At 38.5% G+C, this 25379-nt stretch overlaps 2 protein-coding genes across 3 annotated transcripts; one reads left to right on the top strand and one right to left on the bottom strand.

The window, feature by feature from the left end:
• Nucleotides 1-1112: 1112 nt before the first annotated feature.
• Nucleotides 1113-12583, bottom strand: kctd9a (potassium channel tetramerization domain containing 9a). 2 transcript variants are annotated; one of them, XM_038296634.1, is made up of 12 exons: nt 12404-12583; nt 11785-11906; nt 10391-10434; nt 10211-10307; nt 8196-8254; nt 7991-8119; nt 7842-7909; nt 7656-7751; nt 7419-7568; nt 6472-6577; nt 6255-6388; nt 1113-2628 (listed from the first exon to the last, which is right to left on the bottom strand). In XM_038296634.1, exons 1-12 carry the CDS (start codon nt 12449-12451, stop codon nt 2512-2514), a joined length of 1170 nt encoding a protein of 389 aa, XP_038152562.1. In that variant the 5' UTR covers nt 12452-12583; the 3' UTR covers nt 1113-2511. The 2 variants fall into 2 exon arrangements, with proteins under 2 accessions (XP_038152562.1, XP_038152561.1); XM_038296633.1 differs by having other exon boundaries at nt 7656-7909.
• Nucleotides 12584-15041: 2458 nt separating this feature from the next.
• Nucleotides 15042-20396, top strand: ankrd39 (ankyrin repeat domain 39). Its single transcript, XM_038296618.1, has 4 exons — nt 15042-15160; nt 15253-15356; nt 18268-18471; nt 20117-20396. The coding sequence occupies exons 1-4, from the start codon at nt 15073-15075 to the stop codon at nt 20279-20281; spliced, it is 561 nt and encodes a 186-aa protein (XP_038152546.1). The 5' UTR covers nt 15042-15072; the 3' UTR covers nt 20282-20396.
• The last annotated feature ends 4983 nt before the right edge of the window (nt 20397-25379 follow it).

The raw sequence follows: 25379 nt of genomic DNA, 5'->3' as shown, positions 1-25379 counted from the left end.
TAGGGACTGGGTTGGACTGGATGATATATAGAGGTACGAAAATAAAGGATGATGAGTTTAAATTGATTTTTATTTCAAAATAACGCAAAACTATCTGATGGTTTTAACACATTTCAGCCTGTTAATCTAAAAATTAATGGAACAGAACCCGCTAAAATAAATATTACTATATTTATTTATACATATGGAGTGAAATAGTTTTACTTTACTGATATTTATTTTATCTAATTGATCATTTTAATTGTATTTATGATTACATAACAGGACATGTAATTATGCCTTTTATAGTTAACAGGTGGATTTAATATTTGAATGATGTATTAGATACATATATTCTATGTCTACTTACGTTATGGTATTTTTATTTACTTCATTATATATTTTGGGGTTCATATATCTCAGGAATCACATCACAATGATAGTGAAAACCATCTTGTCACCCCAAATAAGTCCCAATAAAAATAATTTTCATGATTTATTATAGATGCGCTGTAATGACTAAAAACAACAAGACCCAGTCACAGAAATGCAACATTTCCCAAGTTAATAGCCGTTTATTTATAACAGTCTCATGGAAATACTTCCATGGTTGAGTGCAATAATAGGAGATGCCTTTATCCCACAAGACAGATGTCACCCATATTGCATTCAGTGAAATTTGGTAAAATAAATAAACCATAGCTCTCCTTTGACCTGGCCTCTCAAGTATAAAAACACAACATGATTGCCTTCATTATTCAGTCTGAGAGGCTGGGTGCCTACGATCCGACTGAATGAATGCTGTAGTTTTGCATCGGAGCAGCTCTGAGCTGCAGCAACAAAGGTCTTCATACGCTAACGGATCCAACATCCTATGGAGGGAAATTTGCTCCATTATTGCTGTAAGCAAAGAACAAGTGCTGTAAATGGAAAAAAAGAAAAAAAACAAAGATAATTTTGTTAAAGGAAATTTGGAAAAAATGCAATCCTGAAATTAAACTTTTAAGGTTTTAGAGCAATTTTGTTCTTTTCTCAGATTTTTTCCCCCACATATTATTTTTCAAATATTTTTAATATTTTCTGATTTTATTTTTTAAAATGTCTCATTTTCAGATTGAGTTTTATGAATTTCATTTTTTTTTCTTAAATTGAGCTTTACCGATCACATTCTCTGCTATAGTGGCGGTCTTTGCTCTGGAGTGAGGAGTGAAGACTCATTTCTATTGGTCGGTGTGGATGTTAACATCTTTATTGGTCAATGTGCGTGTCAGGAGTGAGCATTTGTATTGGGTTTAATGTGGAGAAAATGTGACGAGAATGCAAAGATGCAGTTCTTAAAACTCAATCTGAAAAACAGAAATTTCAAAAAGAAAATTTGAAAATAGAAAATTTGTAAAAAAAAAATAAAATAAAAAGTCAACAAAAATGAAATGTAAATTATGTAAGGATGTGATTTGTGAAACTCGATTTGAAAAGAATGTAATTCGTAAAATTCAATCTGCAAACACATTTAAAAAAAAAAAAATAGAAAAATTTGCAAACAAAAAGTTTTTCAAAGTTTGATTTCTGGATTGAACCCCAAATTTGAAATTACAAAACATGTTTTTTGCTTATGCTACAATGATGGAACAATATTCCCTCCATACCTACCTGGAAACAAAGGGGGAAGAGATTTTGAAATGGAGTACGACATCGAGCGACACTCAAAGCTTTGGAAGCACTGGATTTGTTTTACATTAACATCACTGTACATAAGAAAAAGCACCAACACATTTCGGTGAAAAGATATGCCGGGTAACATTAAAATGGACGTGTGCAAACAGGTTCGAAGCCTGATCAGATGATGGGAGCACGTGGAGCACGGTTCCAAACACACGTTAACCACTCAACAAGCCATGCAACATTAACATGCATAAGACGGTGGATCGCTTAAACCATAGAGGAGGTAGATTCACAGAGCACTAAACAAACAGAAGCAACAAGGAAACCTTACAGCTCTACATCGGACATTGCATAATCAAGCTGTAGCATAGTTTTGTGGAGCACTTTAAGCAGCTGTAGCCTTTCAGCCTGTGCTGCGGTGCTGTATGGCTTTGGCTTGCATTGCTTGTTAAATCCAGAAATGCTCAGTTCCACCCTTAAGCAGAAATCCTTTATATACGGACAGAGTATAGTAGAGTAACCCCGTCACATGTCATCTGATTTGAACTATCAACATGTCAAGTAAAATAAAATAAATACAAAATTACATGACACATTTAACAAGCAGAATCCCTGGACTACATCCAGACGCCACACGGATGAGGAAGATTACTTTAGTTTTGGTGATAAATGCAGCTGGATGTGTATAAAAACATACACTGTCGACCCTGGTAATGTTCTAGTGCAAGATAATTAAAGCTGAAATAATATTGTCGGAATGCCAGGGGCCGCACGCGCCGTCGCCTTTAAGGAGGGGAACGGTAACCGTGGATACGGTGAGGAGGAACGCTCTGAGTGACACGCTGAAGATCATGAGAGAGGAGAGCCGAGTTATCTGACACTCTGAGACATGTGCAGCGGGGTCAGCATCTCTTCGAAAATGGCGCCCTTCACGTTGGAGCCCCTCAGGTTGGCTTCTTGTAAATCGCAGCCGGACAGGTCGCAGTTCTGCATGAAGAGAGCAAAACACAAGCAGAGGAGAGACATTAAAAAAAAAATCAATGAAGAGGGAATCTAAAATATATTACAAATCAACATGTGTAAAATCTTTAGCTAGTTAACAGATGAGCCCACTCCAATGCCGATAATCTGCCAATACTGGCAGATTACTCCACTTATTTAGAGTAGAAATGGAGTTTAATTAACAGAATCTGCTTTTGCTAAGTTTATTAATCTTAAAATAAGATCAAAGACTTTTTAGCAAGGTAAAATCTTTAATCACATGCATGATACAAGAACAAAATAAAGCCAATATATTCGGATACCGGCAGGCTGATTTATCAGTTCATCTTTAATAAAACGGACCTTTTTTGTCGCTTATTTCTTTCAACTGAGAGTTTAAAAAAAATAGACTACTATTAAAATAAAGTAAACATATTTTCAGAGCAGGAATATAACGGATTCCACAGCAAAACATGATAAGTTCAATCCATGCTACTGGAAAAACCTTTCAAGTTAAAATCATTGGCTTCTTTTTCTAGCTGAGGGAGGAGCAGCAACAAGCTGGCTTTCTGAATTCCACTCTTCATACAAAGATTATTAATTTTAGATCAACTTTTCTATACACGTTGCTTTAATATTAAAGCATTAGCCCAAAACAAAAACTGGTTAAATGAATGTTAACTTATAAAAACATCCAAGGTGATGTGTTTTAGGTCCAGGTTGGGGTCTCTCCACATGTGATGCTATCAATGTGATGCTTTTTTTACTGAGTCTTCTGGGGGATTTCTCTAAGCTCATAATATGACATAATATGAATTATGACTGTAGAAGAACTGTTGGTTTTTCTGTTGGTGTTTTCCACCGATTAAGTAGTGATGATAAAGCTGCGGGATCTATTTTTCGTTTAGATTGGTCTAAAGCTTTTGACACAGCTAATCATTAAAATTTTTTTATTAATAATTTTTTTAATAAATTTGGACATCTGGGGTTTTGGGTTCCCCAGCGCTTGCCTTGGTGCTCTGGGGGGGCGGGTCTTTGGCTCTTCACAACCACTATTAAGCATTGTTTTCTTTGGATAAACTTTACATGCACAAGTGGACTCTCACAAATTACGGAAGATGATTAGGGCCACCTGAAAAAAAATAATTTTACTGCTTTTTAAATTTTATTTCAGCTTAGTATGGGAAAAAGTCAGAATTCTGACTTTATTCTCAGAAATCTGACTGGATTCTGACAGTAAAAAAAGTCAGATTTCTGAGAAAAAAGTCAGAATTTTGAGATTAAAGTCAGAAATCTGACTGGATTCTGACAGCAAAAAAAGTCAGAATTTTTAGATTAAAGTCAGAATTCTGAGATTAAAGTCAGAATTCGGAGATTAAAGTCAGAATTCGGAGATTAAAGTCAGAATTCTGAGATTAAAGTCAGAATTCGGAGATTAAAGTCAGAATTCGGAGATTAAAGTCAGAATTTTGAGATTAAAGTCAGAAATCTGACTGGATTCTGACAGTAAAAAAAGTCAGAATTTTTAGATTAAAGTCAGAATTTTGAGATTAAAGTCAGAATATGGGGCCAAAATGGTAGCTTTAATATTTGCAAATGTGTGTGGAGAGTTGTGTTTCTGTATCTCGATTTGTGTGTGTGCAGTGGGATTTGAAAATGTGTAAATAAATCTGTAAATGTGTGAGGAGATTTGTGTGTCTGTACAACAATCTGCAAATGTGTAAAACTACTTGTGTGTAATCCGTTTTGCAAATGTGTAAAAAATCCACAAATCTGTATTCAGATCTGCAAATGTGTACTGAGATTTGCAAATGTGTAAAAAATCCACAAACATGTATTCAGATCTGCAAATGTGTACTGAGACTTGCAAATGTGTAGATCAATCTGTAAGCACACACAGAGACACTTGTGTCTGAAGTATTTTCGCTTCCAGACCCAGAAATACAGACAAATCATTGGTTACAAGTCAAGCGGTTTTTCGGTTGGCTCTCTTTACACACGTGATTTTTGCTACTCTTCTGCCGCGTGAGATGCACAAATGCGTAGAAGGATTTGTATGTGTATTTTCGCGATTTGTAACCCCTTGCGCAGGCTCGCAGGCTCACATGCTGCCCTGACCGCAGGCTCACAGACAGCCTCTCTCTGCTGCGGCAGTTCAGCACAACTTGCTTCACATACAGCCACATACCACCAGTTGGCGGTATTGTACAGTACGTGACGTTACTGGGGTCCTAGGGGTTGTACCTGCTAAGTTGAGAGCAATGGAATCCCGTCAGCTTTCTGTAAGTATATTTCTTAAATTTTTCCTATAGTTTGCATTAGTAAAACTGTTTCTTCTTCTTCTGCTTTATGGCGGTTGGCAAGCAACTTTATGATGTGCATTACCACCATCTACTTCAGTGGAGTGTGGATCGGGATGCTATGTATTTTCCCACTGAAAAATAAAAATAAATATTAACAATATTTACATAAATAAACTTATATCCTTTCTACCAATTTCGTTTTTTTCAGGATTGTTTATCAAATTACAAGAATAATCATAAGTAGATTCCCCCCCCCAAAATATCTTGTATATTTAACTGTAATTTATTTTCCTGTAACCCTTCTCTCCATAGAATATTTATAACAAAACAACAAAACATGCTCCACCGTCTCCCCTTGATAACAAAAACCACAACCTCCTGTTCCCATTCTAAATAAGTTTCCATTTAACCCCGTGTTTCCGAAACTTAATCTAGATATAACCTCTTTTTTATTCCTTTCCGTTCTCCTCATTGCACCAATTTTCCTTTGAATACTATAAAGCCAACTTCCAGTTCTATGCTCTTCCCACAGCTTCTGCCATCTTTCCGTAACCTTTTGTTTAATAATAGATTAAATTTTTTCCTTACTGAATGGTATCAATATATCATCCTTGTCACGTCAACTCCTGCAGCGGAGGAAAAAAAAAGGTAGAGGCTGTCTTTGAGCCTGTGAGCCTGCGGTCAGGGCAGCATGTGAGCCTGCGACCCTGCGCAAGGGGTTACAAATCGCGAAAATACACATACAAATCCTTCTACACATTTGTGCATCTAACGCGGCAGAAGAGTAGCAAAAATCACGTGTGTAAAGAGAGCCAACCGAAAAACCGCTTGACTTGTAACCAATGATTTGTCTGTATTTCTGGGTCTTGAAGCGAAAATACTTCAGACACAAGTGTCTCTGTGTGTGCTTACAGATTGATCTACACATTTGCAAGTCTCAGTACACATTTGCAGATCTGAATACAGATTTGTGGATTTTTTACACATTTGCAAAACGGATTACACACAAGTAGTTTTACACATTTGCAGATTGTTGTACAGACACACAAATCTCCTCACACATTTACAGATTTATTTACACATTTTCAAATCCCACTGCACACACACACATCGAGATACAGAAACACAACTCTCCACACACATTTGCAAATATTAAAGCTACCATTTTGGCCCCATATCAGAATTCTGACTTTTTCCACCATACTAAACTGAGATTCATTCTATTCAAACCTGTGTTTATTTCTAACCTTTAAGAACGGTTGCTTGCCCTGTGACACAGCCTCTGTGGCTTCCTGTAATGCTAATCATCCTCTGATAGCTTTTTCTCACCTCCAGATCTGTCCCCGCTAAAGTGGCCCCCCGCAGGTTGCAGTTCTTCAGCTTTGCGTTTTTCAGAGTGGCCACACGCAGGTTGATGCCCGTCATCTGGCTTCCTTCCATGTCAACTCCTTTCAGGTTTGCACCTGATCACGGAAGCAAAGAGATTAGAAGGAGTAGCATGTGGATGAAATCTGTTCTTTTAATTAATATCTGCAAAAGAAGTTGCCTTCGAGGTTGGCCTTCAGTCCGGATGGATCCTCAAAGTTGCATCCTTTTAGAGATGCTCCCTCAGCGTTGCAGCAGAGCATCTTGACTCCTTGTAAATTAGCACCCTTCAAAGGAACAAAACAAAATAAAAATAAAAAACATCATCTCTTTGGTACGGAAGAGAATTGGGGCCACTGGAAAGAAAAAAAAGTTGCTTTTTTTTTTTTTTTGAGTTTAATGTGAGACAAAAAAAAAAGTCAAAATTCTGATTTAATCTTAGAATTCTGACTTTTTTGCTTAGAATTTTGACATTAATCTAAAAATTCTGGGATTAAAGTCAGAATCCTGAGATTAAAATCAGAATTCTGACTTTTTTGCAGAGAATCTTGACATTAATCTCAAAATTCTGAGATTAAAGTCAGAATCCCGAGATTAAAATCAAAATTCTGACTTTTTTGCTTAGAATTTTGACACTAATCTCAAAATTCTGAGATTAAAGTCAGAATCCTGAGATTAAAATCAGAATTCTGACTTTTTTGCTGAGAATCTTGACATTAATCTCAAAATTCTGAGATAAAAGTCAGAATCCCGAGATTAAAATCAAAATTCTGACTTTTTTGCTGAGAATCTTGACATTAATCTAAAAATTCTGGGATTAAAGTCAGAATCCTGAGATTAAAATCAGAATTCTGACTTACTCTACAGAAGAGGAATAAGGAAAATGGGGATAAATATAAAGAAGTTAACAGATTTTTTTATTTTATGTTATTTGAGTTTAAAAGTCAGAATTCTGACATTTTACACAGAATTATGAGATTAAAGTCAGAATTCTGATTTTTTTTTCCATATTAAACTCATATCACATATAAAAATCGGTTAGCATTTTGTTTTTCCAGTGCCCCTAATGCTCTTCCGTACTTTGGTGGTAATGTTTCTATAGAAATGTCTTTTTATTTTCACACTTACGTCCAGGTTGGCTCCGGAAAGGTCAGCCCGCTCCAGATTGGAGCAGCACAGATTAGCATGCGTCAAATTGCAGCGGCTGAGGTTAGCCATCTTGAAATTGATGTAACGTAGATCAAGTCGGGACAAATCAGCACCGCTGAAGTTAAGACCCTAAGGACAGCAAAAGCAGCAAGGTTAATATCTATTCCATGTAGCTGTTATGGAGAAGAGGAAACTATTTTTTTGAGTTAGCTTCACCTGGCAGCGGAGCTCCGACTTGGTAGAAGTCGCCAAAAGAAAACGGACAAACTCTTTTCTGGAAATGGGTGAGTGGTCCTCGGGGGGCTGGGAGTTCTGTTTTAATGATAAAAAAGGAAAACTTGTGAGAGGAGAAAATGACGAAAGCAAAGGGGGGGGGATTATTTTATTGGTATTTGATGATACCTTGATTGCTGCTTCCAGCTGTTCAGCCAGCTGCTCGATTCCAAAGAAGCGCGCCTCCTCCAGGACCCCTGGAAATCATTCAGAACTATCAAACCATCCATGATCGACTGAGTGTTGGAGACGATCTAAAGTCTCCTCTGGAAGCTTACCTCGCATATTTATTCCTTCATTGACGATGAGCTGACCGTGTCTCAAGTAGTTGAGAATGGGCTCGAAGTACTCAGGGCTGCGGTCGATCAGGTAAGCCCCGTGTTTGTCCTGTTTGTTCCCCCAAACATCTGGAGTCACACAGAAACACGTTAAAAAGGGACCCCTGAATAAAAAGGTTGCTGAAAATCAAACAATGTCTGGTACCTTTCTCACGGAACATGTGAGCGAGCATGCTCTCCGGCTCCTTGCTGACCAAAGTACTCCTAAACAACAGATTAGAGAAGGTTAACAAAGAGCTAATTAAAGCTTTAAGTTTTTGATAACAGAAAGGTTTTATTCCTGCTAGCAGGAGGTTACCCTCTGCTCACCTTTAGGAAAAAAACAAAACAACTCCCACAGCATCATAGTTCCACCACTACGACTGAGTATTAGGGCCAGGCTAATACTTCGATTTTGAGAATAAAATTGCAAAATTACGAGAATAAAGTTGCAACGAGAATAGTCATAAAATTGCAAAAAAAAAAGTCGTATTATGAAAATAAAGTAATACAATTATGAGAATAAAATCGTAACTTTACAAGAATAAAGTCGTAATTTTAAGAGAAAAGAAAGTTGTAAAATTATGAGAAACAAGTTGCAAAGAGAATAGTCATAAAATTACGAGAAAAAAGTCCTATTATGAGGATAAAGTCGTAATGTTAAGAGAATAAAGTTATAAAATTGCGAGACACAAGTTGTATTTTATGACAACTCTTACAAGAAGCATTTTCTCAAATAAAATGAGAAATGTCGAGCATTATGTGAAGTTATACTCTGGTTTGACAAATAAAGAAATCTTTTAGCGAATCAAATTGGGCAGTGGGTCAAAGTGAACTCAGCTTGCTGATTGGTGGAGCTGGTCGGAGCTCGACGCTTTCTTTCGTAAACAGGTTGTTGTATGATGACTTTATTCTAGTAATGTTACGACTTTATTCTCAAAATAAAAAAAATCTCTAGCCTGGCCCTAATACCCCCTCGTACCACCCCCATAGCTTTTGCATTTAAGCTAAAATTCTACATAACGGCCTCATCCGAGTACACTATATATGTGCTGACTTCCCAACAGGACTCAAGACAAACTGCAAAGAGGGCTGACCAGAAAACATCCTGTAGTTGTTACAGACAACGCTGCACATATGGTTTGTGCAGTGGAGATAATGCAGCTCATGCATGTCTGCTGTGTCACACCTGCTTGCTCGAGTGAGGCGTCACTTTTTCACTTTTCACAAACAAGTTTGCACTTTTGAGACAGTTTTGTTCACATCTCAGGTTTAAACTGTCTGATTTACAAGTTTGCACTTTGTGTTTAATGTGACGGGAAAAAACAAAATAACATGAGTATTTTGAAACAAAGTTGAACCACTTTCGTTGTTGTAAAAACAGATCAAATCGAAATTAATTGATTTAGAACTGTATGAATCAAAATCGAATCGATTCAGGACTTTGGCGAAAATACCCAGCCCTAGTTGCCATCCATTCCTTAAAATATGGGATCATCCTTTATTGATTGGCTGCTGCCATCAACACCTTTGTTTATAGATGTTCGAGGTCTTTTTTTTTTTCCAGTGTAGTCCTGTTTCTCTGACAGTGATTTGCTGGATGTGCTCTCTTCATCCTCTGGCATGGGAGCTGTGTTTCCTGGACAGGGCCGCCTTTTCCAGTTGCATTTTGTATCTCTGCTTCTGTCTCCTTGAACCCCAGTGGGCCTCTGCAGATGGCCGCTCACACTGAGCCTGGTTCTAATGGAGGTTTCTTCCTGTTAAAAGGGAGTTTTTCCTCTCCACTGTCGCTACAATCATGCTTAGTGTGAGGGATTGCCTTCGAGTCAATGAGTCGATGCAATCAACTGGTTTTCCTTAGATAGAAAACTTTAAATCAATCTGACTGGATGATCTGCTGAACTGTAAAGTGCCTTGAGATGACATGTGTTGTGAATTGACGTTATAGAAATAAACTGAATTGAATTAATAGGTTTGCATCTGCCTCTCACTATTTCCCTTTCAGAATACGGACCGATCCCCTGCAGACAGAGACGTTCATATATAACCTAACTCTGTTTATTTTAGTTTATTTAAGTTATTCTTGAGCTTTCTGGAGTTAGATTTCAAAGGATAACAAAGCTGGCATTTTTAAAGGGGTGTCCTAAAGTGAAAAATTTAATTGAACGATCAGCTTAACACCTTGTGGTGGTAAAGAGGCGGCCACCGATGTTCAGTGTGAGCCAGTCAGTGTGGGCTCCAGGCTGATCAGATGGAAAGTGGACTTCATTCTGTGGGTCTGTGGATGAGAAAACAGATGTTTACCAGATGTTCCCCATCTGCCTGTCAGCAGAGGAGTGTCCTCCAGCAAACAATGCTCACCAATAAACGGATCTCCTTCCGACACGTACAGTAAGTCATCATCTCTGAGGATAAACACAGACAAAAACAGAGGTAAACAACCTGAGTGAAGTTGCCCCACCCAGCTTCTTCAAATCAGATCAAATTGGTGCTACGTTTGTGCAGTAAAAATTTCTGTTTATGCCACCATCATTTTAAAGATATAAACAAATGTTTCTAGAGGTCCTCAAAGATCAACCAGCCCCCCCCCCCCCCCCCCCCCCCCCCCCCCCCCCAGCTTCTTTAAATCAGACGAAATGGGTGTCAAATAACTCAACTTCCTTTGTGCTGCTTTGGCTTTGAAGATATAAAGCCCGGCATACACTGTGAGATTTTTGGGGCGATTTTCCAGTCATGCGAGAATCTTTCGATCGGGCGGACTTTCAACCTGATCGTGAGTCGTGTAGTGTACAGGGGGTTACGAGGGGCGATCAGCCTCTCACGCAACCTCTCGATCAGGAATCAATGAGGTCGGGAAAATATGAAACGTATTTTATTTTCTCCCGACCGTCGTGGGCAAATCGCTCAGGGCGCAAACAAGGATTCCTCTTTTTATTCTTCCTCTCAGATGTAAACGCAGCAGCATGGGTGGGATGAAATGAGTGAAATGCAGTTCTGTCTGTAAAATTGACAGACCGTAGCAGCCATGTTTGCTCAGCCATGTCTTTTTTTTCCCAAATATGTGGTCTCCTTTTCTTTTTAGGGCTTTCAGCACAAAATTGCACAAATTGCCGATGCAACGCGTTTCAATCTACTATGCTCAATGTTCCCCTTCTATTTCTTTGGCTTCTAGATAGACGAGTAAGAGCAGCTCCATCTGAGTCCGACGTGATTTTTTAGTCATACAGCATGAGCAGGTAGATCGCATGAGAGCGTCGGGCCGAACATAAATTGTGAGCGGTGAACTCACACTGTACGAATGAACCCTGCGATTAGTCGTACAGCGTGAGCAGTACCTGCGTGCAACGACAAAAAAAAAAAAAAAAAATCGCAGTGTACGCCCGGCTTTAAAGAAAAGGTAAAGGTCAAAAGGTCAACCCCTTCCCCTTTTATGAAATCAGACAAAATTGGTGTGAAAACGATTGTGCTACGTTTGCGCAGTGAAAATTTTTGCTGCGTGAACCTGCACAAATGGAGTTGAGTTAATTGACACCCATTTCATCTGATTTGAAGAAGGTGGTGGTGATGGTGGGGGGGGGGGTTGACATTTGATGACCTCTAGAAACATTTCTTTATATCTTTAAAATGAAAACGAAAAGTTTTGCTGCACAAACGTTTGAAACAGATTTGGTCTGATTTGAATAAGGTGGGCGGGGCAACTGTACTCGGGTATAAAAACATTCAGCACTCTAATCTAAGGATATGAATGAGTTTACCGGATCAGGGCTATGTCATCTATGAGGCCACCCTTCCCATTGTACAAACAGGAGGCTTTGATCCCCAGCTTATTGCTCGCTACTGACAGCAAGTCAGACAAGGTCCCGTAAACTGCTACAACCTGTGAAGAAAAAAAATAAAGTTGAGATGCACTGGAGAAAAAAAAAGAAATTATTTTTCATAAAATAAGTGCTTTTGTTCTTGGATTGAGGAGGTAAAAAACAAGACAATTTACACTTAAAATAAGAAAACTCAATTGCATTGTCATATTTTAAGGGCATATTATCTAATATTATTTTAAGAGAAGAAATACTGATTCCAAGGGCAAATTATCTCATTCACCTACTCAAATTAAGGGTAAATACACTTAATTTAAGATTTTTTTTTACTTATTTCTAGATGTTTTTTCCAGTCTGAACTGTGTTTAGGTATTAAACATGGAAATGAGCAAGGTTCAACGGCCTCCTCAGCGCTATTAGCCTATAAATCTGAAAGCTGTAGCAGAATAGAGATAGTTTTTCATGATGATGCAGCTTGATTAGCTCTGAGGGGGAAACAGCCAGTCATTCTGCGGCCCAGCCTCCCACATTTACTCAAACTGCCTGACTTTTCACCTACCTTGCCATTTTTAGACGTCCCGTTAACAAACAGGGTAACTCTTCTCATTATTTTGTGCTCTTTGGTTCTAACCGAGTTCCTGTAATTTAGAACAATAAACTATTATTTTAGTTTTTGAGCCAGTTGCTGCTCTGAGAAAAAGACATGAAGCTGAGCAGTTAGCTACATCACACAATAACACGAGAGAAAAAAGATGCCTTCAATACTTCTCGAAAAAGTCAGCTTCGGTTTAATTTTATTCTTTATCGATAGCAGTAAAAGCGCCTGATATGTTTATGAGTCGGCTACATGCCGTATAATAGTTCTGCTGTAAGGTAATCCATATGTACTCCATAAAACCGCTGTTTACTAGACGAAAAGGTGTAAAAAAATAAAAAGAATTGTGACAATACCAGCACGGTGACTTAAACTAACCTTTTCTATGACAGTATCTTGACTCTTACTTACTTAAATGTAGATATAACACTTTTACATATCAACAAATAATTATGTTACCCCTTAAAAAACAGTTTTTATTATTTATCAGACAAACATTATTTGAAACGCATACTGTAGACTGCACCTGAAGTATGCTTTGTAAATGACACTCTGCTATTGGCTGAGGGTCTCTACGTAAAGACGTAGTATACGTCAGACCATAGGGCGTGTGCCTTAACAGTTAGCCGTGGATTAACCCGGCTGAAGATGATAACTGGTTAGTTAGTTGGTTGGTTAGTAAGTTAGCTATTTATTTATTTGTTTGTTTGTTTATTTATTTATTTAGTTAGTTAGTTAGTTAAACAGACAGACTATTTTTAAGAAAATGTTGCTTTTTAGATCAACTGTTCTAGTGTAATACTAAATAAATGCATTATGTTGATATGTGCTGACAGAATATACAGTAACTTGTGATTTGTCCCTTGGACTAATTTTAATATTTCATGATTTCATCGTTATTTTTAAATAGCAGTTAGATATTACTTCAGTTGTACCAAGATAGGATCACAGTTTTCATCTGTTAGATCAGAAGTCTGCAACCTTCACTTTGTGGCTCAATTAATATATTAAATGATATGCTCTTGCCCTGTTTGTCTCTTTATTTTTGGTGTGTTTGTTTTTTTCCCAGTGCTCTCATAAAAACAAAACAAAAAACTCGCCCCCCTTATTAATTTTGTGTAGAGGTAACCTCCCATGGTTCCCTCTAGGTGCCCTGGCTTCCTCTGGATCCCTAAAATTAGGCTGTTTAGTTTATTTGGTTCCTCTAAATAGCTCAAGGTTTAACTTGCTTCTCACACATATAAAGTCATTTAGAAAAATGTGTTCAACCAAAAATAAAGTTCAAATGTTTTGTTTATTAGCCTTTTTAAGATTTGCCATCATTTGCGATAAAGGCCCCAATAGATCATAAAAGTTCCCACCAATAATGTAGTTTACATATTCTCCCTAGAAATCATGGCTAAAAATCGATTCTCCCATTTGTTCCTACATAAACTGATTATTTAATAGTTTTTTTTCCCTCTTAAGTTTTTTAATAACAAAATGACAATAAAAAAGCTATTTGTCTTTTAATCATGTTTCACAAAAAACAATGTAAATATAACAGATAAAATCTTTGCAGCTAGTGGTTTGAACACAGTGACCTAGTTTATTAGTTATAAAAATTTAATTCATTTCTATAGCTCCAATTCACAACACATGTCATCTCAAGGCACTTTACAGTTTACCAGATCATCCAGTCAAAATGATTCAAAGTTTTCTATCTAAGGAAAACCAGTTGATTGCATTGACTCTATGACTAGAAGGCAATCCCTCACACCAAGCATGCTTGTGGTGACAGTGGGGAGGTAAAACTCCCTTTTAACAGGAAGAAACCTCCAGCAGAACCAGGCTCAGTGTAAGTGGCCATCTGCTGAGGCTGACTGAGGGTTCAAGAGACAGAAGCAGAGATAAAAAAAGCAGCTGTAAAAGGCCGCCCTGTCCAGGAAACACACAGCCAGGCTGACGAGCTCTGAGCCAGCTCCCATGTCAGAGGATGAAGAGAGCACATCCAGTTAGTCACAGTTAGAGAAACAGGCCGAAAAAGACATATAAGAACAAAAAGTAATGAAGGTGAATGATGTCAATCTGATCTGTGGAGGCCCAAGGAGCATTTTTGTGAAAAAAAAAAAAAAAAATCCAAGTACTTTTAAATCTGAAATTATATCCTCATAAAAATTAAATTAATCTCTCAAATCAAATAATTGCCCCACGCTATATACAAAGTGAAGCGCATTTTAGCAAAAGAGGTTACAACCAGTGAAAATTTGTAAAGACATGTCAGACAGGTCAAATTCAAACGTCTTAAAAAAAAACAAAAAAAAAAACCCGCCCATTAAACCGGCTGCCTCGCCGGTTTTAGAATGGTGCGCACCCACTCTGCAGCGCTAGCTTCCAGCCATTCTGAGCTCCTTCGTTTTCTTTCAGACCAGTTTCTGTTCATGCACTTCAAACCGCTTTCTGTTTATCACATTACAGCAAAAGCCATCGTTTTCTGAAATGTTTTCGCACCCTTGATATTGCAGCTTGTTAAAAAGCCTGAGCCTATGGCGGGTTCTGTGTGTAGCCTTGATGCATGACAGGAAAGTTGTAAACTGATGTTTAAAGTTTATGCCTTTTTGAAGATCTAGAAAACTGTCCCTCCAGTTACAGCTATGTCTGACAAACACCATTGTTCATGTTGCTCCTATCCAGTCTCCTCCAGTGTTCATCAGACTTTGGAGGAAATGGATTTTGAAAGAGGTTTGCTTTGCATGTTGAAGATAATTCAACACATTTAAATCCTCTGGCTTGTAGTTGCAGCCATAAAAGTAAAGTGTAATGAATTTCTGCAGGTATCTGGTCAGCTGCAATGGATGGAGACCTGCTGAGAGTGAGGCAGTTGCTTCAGAAGGGGACTGATGCAAACAGCAGAGATTCAGCTGGGTACACAGCTCTGGTGAGTCTGGGGATTTACCATTTACCTAGTATTAACAGGCAGTTGCCTAGGGCCCCAAGTTCCTGGGGGCCCCATAAAACTCTTTTTACATGTATGGTTAATACTATTACTTATTTGTGCACATACATTTATTTATTTATTTTTGATAAAAAGAAAAGAAGCAGAAAAGTATCGTGAAGTGAAAGATTTAAACTGGGAAATGGTTGAAAATATGATAGGAAAACGAGTTTGACCATCAGAATCTGGCAGAGTGACATAAGCATAAAGACAAACTATTAATTATGAGGAAAAATGGATTCCAGACGGATTTGCTCCGCATATCCATCTGGAAACCTTCTGTTGAAGTAATTTTGGGAAGGGGCGAAAATACTGGTTAGCTGATTGGCCTATGTTGGTGATAGACGGGCCAAATAAACCAATCAGATCAACGAGGCATATGACGTACCAACAGAGCTACGACGAAGAGGAGCCAATTGATAGATCAAACTCTTGCAGAAACCAGTCAGGAGAAGAGCAAAAACACCTTTTCCTCTGAGAAAAGCCTCCAGAGCAGTGTTTTGCTCTTCTTTCAGTGAAGAAATACTCTGTAATTCCGATAAAACTTGCTCGATAGCCACGCTAACGCTAGTTTCATCGGCTGAAGCCGCCATGTTCTTTAGACTGAACTGTCGCGCTTCTCGTTGCGTCACACCTCAACCCGCCTCAAAGCCAACGCTGATTGGACGTTCGTTTGGTGAACGGCTCCAAATTTTCTTTAACGGAGAGTCTCCAGACTGATTAGCGAGTGAAACCTTGAAAGCTCGCGAGATCAGGATGGTCTCACGAGGCTATGCTTTCTACACCGTCGGTCTGGAATTTCTACGGACGCACAGCAGTTTCCCGACAAAGAGCAAGGGGGACACTATTCGAGAATTGGCGAGAACTTCGGCGGATGGTCACGAGAACTTTGTGGTGCCGGCGGGAGTGATTACACTCACACTAAGCATGCTTGTAGCGACAGTGGAGAGGAAAAACTCCCTTTTAACAGGAAGAAACTTGCAGCAGAACCGGGCTCAGTGTGAGCGGCCATCTGCTGATGCCGACTGGGGTTCAAGGAGACAGAAGCAGAGACACAAAAAGCAGCTGTAAAAGGCGGCCCCGTCCAGGAAACACACAGCAAGGCAGACAAGCTCCGAGCCAGTTCCCATGTCAGAGGATGAAGAGAGCACATCCAGCCAGTCACAGTCAGAGAAACAGGACTACACTGAAAAACAGGCCGATCTCGAACATCTATAAACAAAGGTGTTGATGGCAGCAGCACAGCTGATATTTCTCTCCAGGATGGAGTCACAGCTAAACAGGAACAGATGAAGCAAAGCTACTATGAGAAAAAGAGAGAGCACAACGTTAGAGATTGAACGAGATAGATGAAACTCTAACTATAAGCTTTATCAAAAAGGAAAGTTTTAAGCCTAGCCTTAAAAGTAGACAGGGTGTCTGCCTCACGGACTAAAACTGGTAGTTGGTTCCACAGGAGAGGAGCCTGAGAACTAAAAGATCTGCCTCCCATTCTACTTTTAGAAATTCTAGGAACAACTAGTAAACCTGCAGATTGAGAGCGAAGTGCTCTGTTAGGAACATAAGGAACAATCAGATCTCTGATATAAGATGGAGCTTGGCACAAAAAATATATTAAGTAATATAAAAAGTATCGTACAATAAAACTATTTTTATTATTTTTCTAAAAGTTAGTCAGTAACTGTAGCTGAGTAAATCTAATTGGTTTCTAGCTCTGGGTTTGATTCGAGGTTCATTCAGATCTGCAGGAAGACAAACTATAAAAGACTCTTCCTGCCCACAGCCGTCGCCAAGCACAACATCTCTGTAAATAAACTTCCGTATGACGAAAATAAAACAGTTTGTCTTCCTTTGGCATTAATAACTTTATTTTGAACTGATCTGAGATGACTGTTGCGGTTGATGTACAAAGATTTAGTTTGTAAAGGATAAGAAGTGTAAACAGCTTTAGATCCGCCCTGTTTTAAATGAGCTAATAATTTGTGCAGTTTGAGAGTCACCGTAAAAGAAAGATGAAGTTTCGTCATGGAATTGGAGGAAATAATTACAAAAAATATCAAAAGACATTACAATATAACAAAGTTGAAACAAATTTTTTTTTTTTTTTTTAAAGCTGACTTTTTTTTTTTTTTTTAGCTCCAACCCAACCTCTTTAGATTACCTCTAAACAGCTGGATTTTCTGCCATCAACTCCTTACAAACATTTGCTTGCATTGATTTAATTTAATTGATTTGATTTTATAAAAAATAACTAAAAAACTTAAAAAAAAAATGGTATGAAGCCTTAAAACGAATGTGTTCTGTTTTGCTGTTTTTCTCTAATGTTACAATATTAGAGTTTAGTCATGCTGCTTTTAACTGATTGTCTGCATTCCCACTGTATTAACTTGTCCAAATCAGAAAAATTTTTCCCAGATGATATTATTCTACAATTTTTTATTTTTGACACTCAAAATATGTTCAAATAGGCACAGATTCTATCTCCATTGTTTGCCATTAAAGTCTTAGGGAAATCATTCTTGCTTAAAAATGTACATAAATGTATTCTTTATCAGACCATATTGTCCTGAAAGTTGGAAAATTTCTATTTAAAAAAAGAATCTTGTCCTAAAATCTGTGTTCCCCCCCCCCCCCCCCCCCGTTATCTTAAGCAGGCCAGTTATATCAGTAAACAAAAAAATTGTCTGTCTTAAGACTTGGTCAATTTTAAAACAAACCTCTCATCGTAGGCGTTTTATTTTTCTTATGTTTCTGTTTTCCGTTATGTTTAGCTTTTAAATAGTTTTATAAGTGACACATTTTGTGTCACATAGTGTTACATAAATGAGTGAATTTTTTATTTTTTTTTCCTCAGCACTACGGGAGCCGTAACGGCCATCTCTCTGTCTGCGCCTTTCTCCTGGAGAACGGAGCGTGTCCATTGCCCCAGACGCCGGGCGGGGCCACGCCACTCCATAGAGCAGCTTACTGCGGCCATCTTGATGTGGTTGGGCTCCTTCTGCGATGCGGAGCCGACCCTTCACTCTGTGACGATGATGGTGCAAATCCTTTACACAAGGTATAACATTAGCCGTGCTACCGTTTTTTTATTTTATTTTTTCACAAATCTAAATAGAAACTCAGAATACATCAATAAAATAAGAAATGTGATGGAGTGTGACAGAAACCCCATAGAGCTTATAACCAAAGGCCACACCCCTAAAACAACAAAACATCCGGCAACTCACATTATGAAAGACATGAGAAAACAGAAAACACAGGTACAGTAACATTTTTCTTTAGATTTTAACTTTTAGATTTCAGGGAGTCGATGTTTCTAAAGTCATACATCACTGTCTTTTTTTATTTTGGATAATTTTCTTCAAAGACTTTCTACCATTTATTTCTGAAAATTCCAAATATTTTCTATATTCATTCCATAGTTTTGCACCACGATGCAGAAGAGAGAATTGCACTTGAGTTTTAATACTTAATGGTAAATGAAAAGACAAAGCTTGTCTAGTATTATAAAAATTGACTTTTTTAGTTCTTAATAAAATCATTTTTGAAACTATCAGGAGACTGACCTTGTTTTATCATAAAAACAAAGGTACATGTTTGATAAATGTTAATTTTATAAATATTCAATAGCTGTAATTTCGAGAAAAGGAAACTACTAGCTGTATCAACTTTAAAAAATGTTGCTACACTGCAAAAAAATGGAAATCTAAGTAAGTCATTTTTTTTTTTTAAATAAGTGCGTTTTTTTCTCGAATTGAGGATGAAAGTGAGACACTTTAGCAATGGAACAAGGCAATTTACATTTAAAATAAGAAAAAACTATTGCATTGTCTTATTTCAAGTTGATATTTTCTAATTATCTTATTTTAAGACTAAAGATACTAATTTCATTGGCAAATCATCATATTTACCTACTCAAATTAAGGATAAATACACTTAATTTAAACATTTTTTTTACTTATTTCTAGATCGTTTTTGCAGTGTAAGCTAACAAACACTTTTTGCAAAAGTAGGATTTTTTAAAGATAACTAGAACCTGTACTGGCCCAAACAAAATTCCAATATGACAGGTATGGATAGATTATTAATAATATAAAGTTAACATTACTTTATTACAGCTTCTTCCACCAGGCAGTGAGGATGCTCAATTCCCTCCCTGCCCTGCTACTGTTTACATATTTTAATATTTTAATATTTATTTTTATATCTTAGGTTTTTATTTTTATGCTATGGTTCATTTTATATATATATATATATATATATATTTTATTATGCACCGTGGGGTTGAGAGGACGGAAATTTCATCTGTGTTGTATGTTTACATGTAGCACATTTGACAATAAAGTTGAGTTGAGTTATTGTGAAAAAAATTTCTAATCCTTCTCAAAATACCGAGAGATTTAGTGACTTTTTTGCAGACTGTACCAATTTGTTCGCTGCAAAGGAGTTTGTCCTCAAGTTAAACACCCAAAAAAACAAACAGTGGTAACTTAATTCTTATTTCATCAACTGCATAATTTTTGTGCAAATCAAAAACCATAAAATTGCATTTTTTCACATTCAAAGACAACTTACTGGCTTGGAACCAGGTTGAAAATCACGCTAGATCTCTAATCAGTTTCTCTGTAAGAGTAGTCAAGCCGTTTTACAGAATGACCTTTGATCAATCGTTGCCTGTGATCATTTCTTTGTTTATTTCTCAGGCTGCAGGACAGGGTCACACAGATGTATGTCGGCTGCTAATAGACTGCTGCCCAGCTCTGCGCAGCCAGATGAACCAGAAGCTCCAGCTACCCTACCAGCTGGCTCAGCAGGGAGATCTGCAGGAGCTCCTGAAACCACCTGATCAGAACGGACAGAGACAATAAAGTCATACTTTGTCAGAGAATAAAAAACATACAGGATGAAGACTTTGCACTGGAAAAACCATCAAGAAATGAGTAAAAATGTCCTAAATTAAGTGCATTTACCCTTATTTTGAGTTGGTAAATGAGATAGTTTGCCAATGGAATGAGGATTTTTAAGCTTAAAATAAGATAGTTAGATAATGTGCAATTGAAATAAGACAATGCAATTGTGTTTTCTTATTTTAAGTGTAAATGATCTTGTTTCATTGGCAAAATGTCTCTTTTACCTCCTCAATCCAAGAACAAATGCACTTATTTTAAGAAAAAATGACTTATCTAGATTTAAACTTTTTCCAGTGTGGGAAACTGATAGAATCATGGCGGACATTGTTTTGCTGTTTCTGTGTTGGCTGTAGTTTGCATTCGATAATTTATTTAATATTTTATTTCGAAATAAGCATCGTTTCACTATAACACAGAGATTTCTGGAACTTTTAAAGATTAGAGTTCAAAACTAAGGTAAATGAAACCAAAGTGGATCAAGGTTGATTATCGAAGTTTGGTTTTCTTCTCGGTTCTTCTGTTGTTCTAAATCCAACACTTTGATTCTCTGCTGATTCAACATCAGCAACACTTAATCATAAATGGTTACTGGTTCCTGCCTGTGGTTGGTTAAAAAACGCTGCTCTTTTACTATAGATTATAGCCCACAAACACATGTTGATATAAAAAAATATATAATAAATCGGATTTTTACATGTTATGGGTTACATTGTTTATTTTCTGTATTCTAGTCTTTATTCTGGAAGTTTTTATGATTTAAATAACGCAAAAAAGTCTTAAGAAGAGTTTATAGTCTGGTCAATAAGGAAATAAATGTTTCTTCTGCATTTCGATGGATTAAGTGGAGAATTGTAGATGATTGCCAATGAAATGAGCTCAGGAAAAGATGTTTTACTAAAATAACAATAAAATGAAGCAAGATGCATATTGTTTGACTCAGAAAGCAATTTAAAGATCCTACGCAAAGCATTTTGGACCATATTCATCCTTCTACAGTTCAACAACAGTTCAAACAGGCGGATACACATGAAACACTTGAGGAAGGTTCCCACCAGTGACTTCCCTGACGCTGCAGATCTCTGTGTGCATGCTCACTATCACAGACTGCTGAAAGGTCAACATGTTATCCAAATAAACTGAACTGAATTAAGTCCAATAATGAATCTCAAGTGTTTTATAGCAGATCAATCCACATGAATGCACCTCAAATTAGTGTGAAAGGGCTGAATATTAAGGTATGAAGGTGATGGTGGACAAACATCAGCAGACAGGTTGATAGCAGCATGAGGCCTGGTTATAAGCCTCTGTGTTTAAAACTGAATTTATTTGGTAATTTAAAACAACTTAGTTTCCTTGCAAGTGTTGCAGCGGTTAGAGCACAGGACCCATGTATGGAGGCCTTAGTGCTCGACACGGCCGACCTGGGTTTGAATCTGAACTGTGATCCTTTGCCGCATGTCTCTCCCTCTGTCTCATACACCCTTTCCTGTCAGCCTACTGTCGAAAAACAAAAATGTCTTGCCTTTCACCAATGTAGTCAAGAGTTTTTAACTCAGATATGTTTGACTGCATTTAACTGCAAAAAAAAAACTGGGAAAAAATTACCTCATTGATTGGTGATATTTTTTATTAACATGTAGCCTCTTTTTTTTCTTAGAGTTAATTGTTACCCATAGCATGCAGTAATTAGATGACTTTGAATGTGCAGAATGAGAGGTTTTATAATCTCAGACAGTAGGGGGAGCTATTGTCTAAAGGAAATTTTCCATTTTTTTCAACCCACCAGTGCATTTTATGGCAGCTAACAAAGTGTCCTTATTACCACAGTATTGGAAAACTCCTTGGAATATATCAGATGAGATACAACCAGAACAACAATATAATTTTAAAAAACCCAGAGGATTTACTGATTCATCAAAGTATTCTGTTATAGAAGCATTTTTTGACTTTATACTAAGCATGAAAGTATATTCCTTTGGGCTCCATAAAATGTATATAGAATAAATCTCCATCCCAGCTAAGACGGATGGAAATACTTCTTAGCTGTTGTCTAGCATGTCTAACATGTCAAAGCATGTTAAATATGTAACAAATGCACATAGAGGAGGCAGACTCCCCTCATCCCCCTCTATCCTGTTTTCATGCAATGAATGCAGATCAGAACCAACAGCAGAAACTTCTCGCCGCAGCCCTGATGCACTTTCATTGGGTCCGCTGGTGGGTGTTGTTTCCAAACTACCTTCAAACCACATCCATTCCGTGACCGGAGGGGTGCCAGGCCACATCTGGAGCTCATTGCTGCTGACGCCACACAGCACACAGAGATGGGGTGTTGGAGGGGGGCGACTGGGCCGGATTGGATGAGGGGGTGGATCTCTGCCAGTAGAGCTGTTTATGCTCACTGACATGTTCCTTTTTTTTTTTTCCACACAGTGAAGGAGCTGGAACTGGTCTCACCCCTTTCTGAATTTCAAGTGGCAATGAAAGCAGGGGTTTTCTGGGCCGATCCCTCTCTATGGTGAAGAAGAAACGACATAAGCTCTCTGAATTGAGCATTTAGATGAGACCCTGACTGATAGGCAAGCCCACAGCATCCTCTGAGAGTCTCATTGCCAAATTCAGTGAAATATGATCAAAGGTGATGTTTTTGATTTGTGAGCAGTGAGGTAATGAAAACCCGCTGCAGGAATGTCATGAGGCCTCAGTCGTTATTGATAATTTTCCCCCAGCCTGGTTTGAATTTAAAGGTCTGCTTCAGTCTTTCATGTCCAAACAATCACAAATGACTTTTTCCCCCCCTCCCTTTGAAAAAGGTGAACCTGGATAAGCAGAATTTTGGGGAGTTTTCACTTAATGTGAAAAGCCTTGGACAGGATTGCAGAAGTTTAAGGAATTTGGATTGCTGCTCTGTTTAGAAAGCTTTATTTGGAAAGCAATGAAACTTCCTGCGCCTGAACCCACTTCCACCATAATGAGTCCAAGTTAAACCGGCACTGGATGTTATTTTCCTCCGAAATAGAAGGTGGTCTGTGCGCCATGCTTGAGCGAAGGGATTTTTAGTCTGTGCTTGAAACCTTATTTATACAGTAGGTTTGGCTGCGAGCAGATAATGAGAACGGCATGTTCTTTTCGAGGACCTCTACAGGTTGAGGAATATCTTGAGGCTGTAAATGGTAGCTTATAGGTAGAGTAGCCAAAAAAAAAGTATGAATCAGCACAAAAACATATACACTATATTGCCAAAAGTATTTGCTCACCCATCCAAATTATTGGAATCAGGTGTTCCAATCACTTCCATGGCCACAGGTGTATAAATTCAAGCACCTAGGCATGCAGACTGTTTTTACAAACATTTGTGAAAGAATGGGTCGCTCTCAGGAGCTCAGTGAATTCCAGCGTGGAACTGTGATAGGATGCCACCTGTGCAACAAATCCAGTCGTGAAATTTCCTCGCTCCTAAATATTCCACAGTCAACTGTCAGCTGTATTATAAGAAAATGGAAGTGTTTGGGAACGACAGCAACTCAGCCACGAAGTGGTAGGCCACGTAAACTGACGGAGCGGGGTCAGCGGATGCTGACGCGCATAGTGCGAAGAGGTCGCCAACTTTCTGCAGAGTCAATCACTACAGACCTCCAAACTTCATGTGGCCTTCAGATTAGCTCAAGAACAGTGCGCAGAGAGCTTCATGGAATGGGTTTCCATGGTCGAGCAGCTGCATCCAAGCCATACATCACCAAGTGCAATGCAAAGCGTCGGATGCGGTGGTGTAAAGCACGCCGCCACTGGACTCTAGAGCAGTGGAGACGCGTTCTCTGGAGTGACGAGTCGCGCTTCTCCATCTGGCAATCTGATGGACGGGTCTGGGTTTGGCGGTTGCCAGGAGAACGGTACTTGTCTGACTGCATTGTGCCAAGTGTAAAGTTTGGTGGAGGGGGGATTATGGTGTGGGGTTGTTTTTCAGGAGCTGGGCTTGGCCCCTTAGTTCCAGTGAAAGGAACTCTGAATGCTTCAGCATACCAAGACATTTTGGACAATTCCATGCTCCCAACTTTGTGGGAACAGTTTGGAGCTGGCCCCTTCCTCTTCCAACATGACTGTGCACCAGTGCACAAAGCAAGGTCCATAAAGACATGGATGACAGAGTCTGGTGTGGATGAACTTGACTGGCCTGCACAGAGTCCTGACCTCAACCCGATAGAACACCTTTGGGATGAATTAGAGCGGAGACTGAGAGCCAGGCCTTCTCGTCCAACATCAGTGTGCGACCTCACAAATGCGCTTCTGGAAGAATGGTCAAAAATTCCCATAAACACACTCCTAAACCTTGTGGACAGCCTTCCCAGAAGAGTTGAAGCTGTTCTAGCTGCAAAGGGTGGACCGACGTCATATTGAACCCTATGGATTAGGAACGGGATGTCACTTAAGCTCATATGTGAGTCAAGGCAGGTGAGCAAATACTTTTGGCAATATAGTGTATGTGCTGGGGTTTTTTCCTGAAGCATTTGTGCAGATTCTTCCACAGACTTAAACTTGTAGCATGTTCAGTCTTTTTAGCCTAATTTAATAAGAAATAAACAAAAAATAACATTTAAAAAAAGATTTTCTGTAGCTAGATTATGAAGAAAGCGTGGTATCTTTTATATTCTGACAGATGAAGGGGTCACCTGGTCCTTATCTCTGACATCCACCCAGACAAAAGCTTTCCCAGCCTCCCTGGCAGAGCTGGGCCCATAAGAGCTGTTCTGAAGTAATCAGGTAAATGGCTGGCAGATGGGCACGCACTGAGACGTGGAGCACCATACTCGGGATCGGGGAGCAGTCTTACACTTTGCGTCCTGCTCTTGGGAGGCTCTGTGTGAAGGGGGGGTGTGTGTAATCAAATATATGGGAGCTGATCTTCTGAGTCGCCGCATAATCCAATTTGGCCACGCTCCCACTTCAAAAGAAGCATGTTCTCTGCTGGTTGATGTGATGTTGCAGATCTTACGCGCCCGCTTTCCAGGTCAGTGGGTGATGAGATCCATGAGTCCAGAGTCTGCAGATCATCTTTTTT

This window comes from Cyprinodon tularosa, unplaced genomic scaffold (genome assembly GCF_016077235.1).
Source record: "Cyprinodon tularosa strain WSP-4 unplaced genomic scaffold, ASM1607723v1 ctg373, whole genome shotgun sequence".
NCBI lineage: Eukaryota > Metazoa > Chordata > Actinopteri > Cyprinodontiformes > Cyprinodontidae > Cyprinodon > Cyprinodon tularosa.
This window is presented reverse-complemented; position numbering and strand designations above follow the sequence as displayed.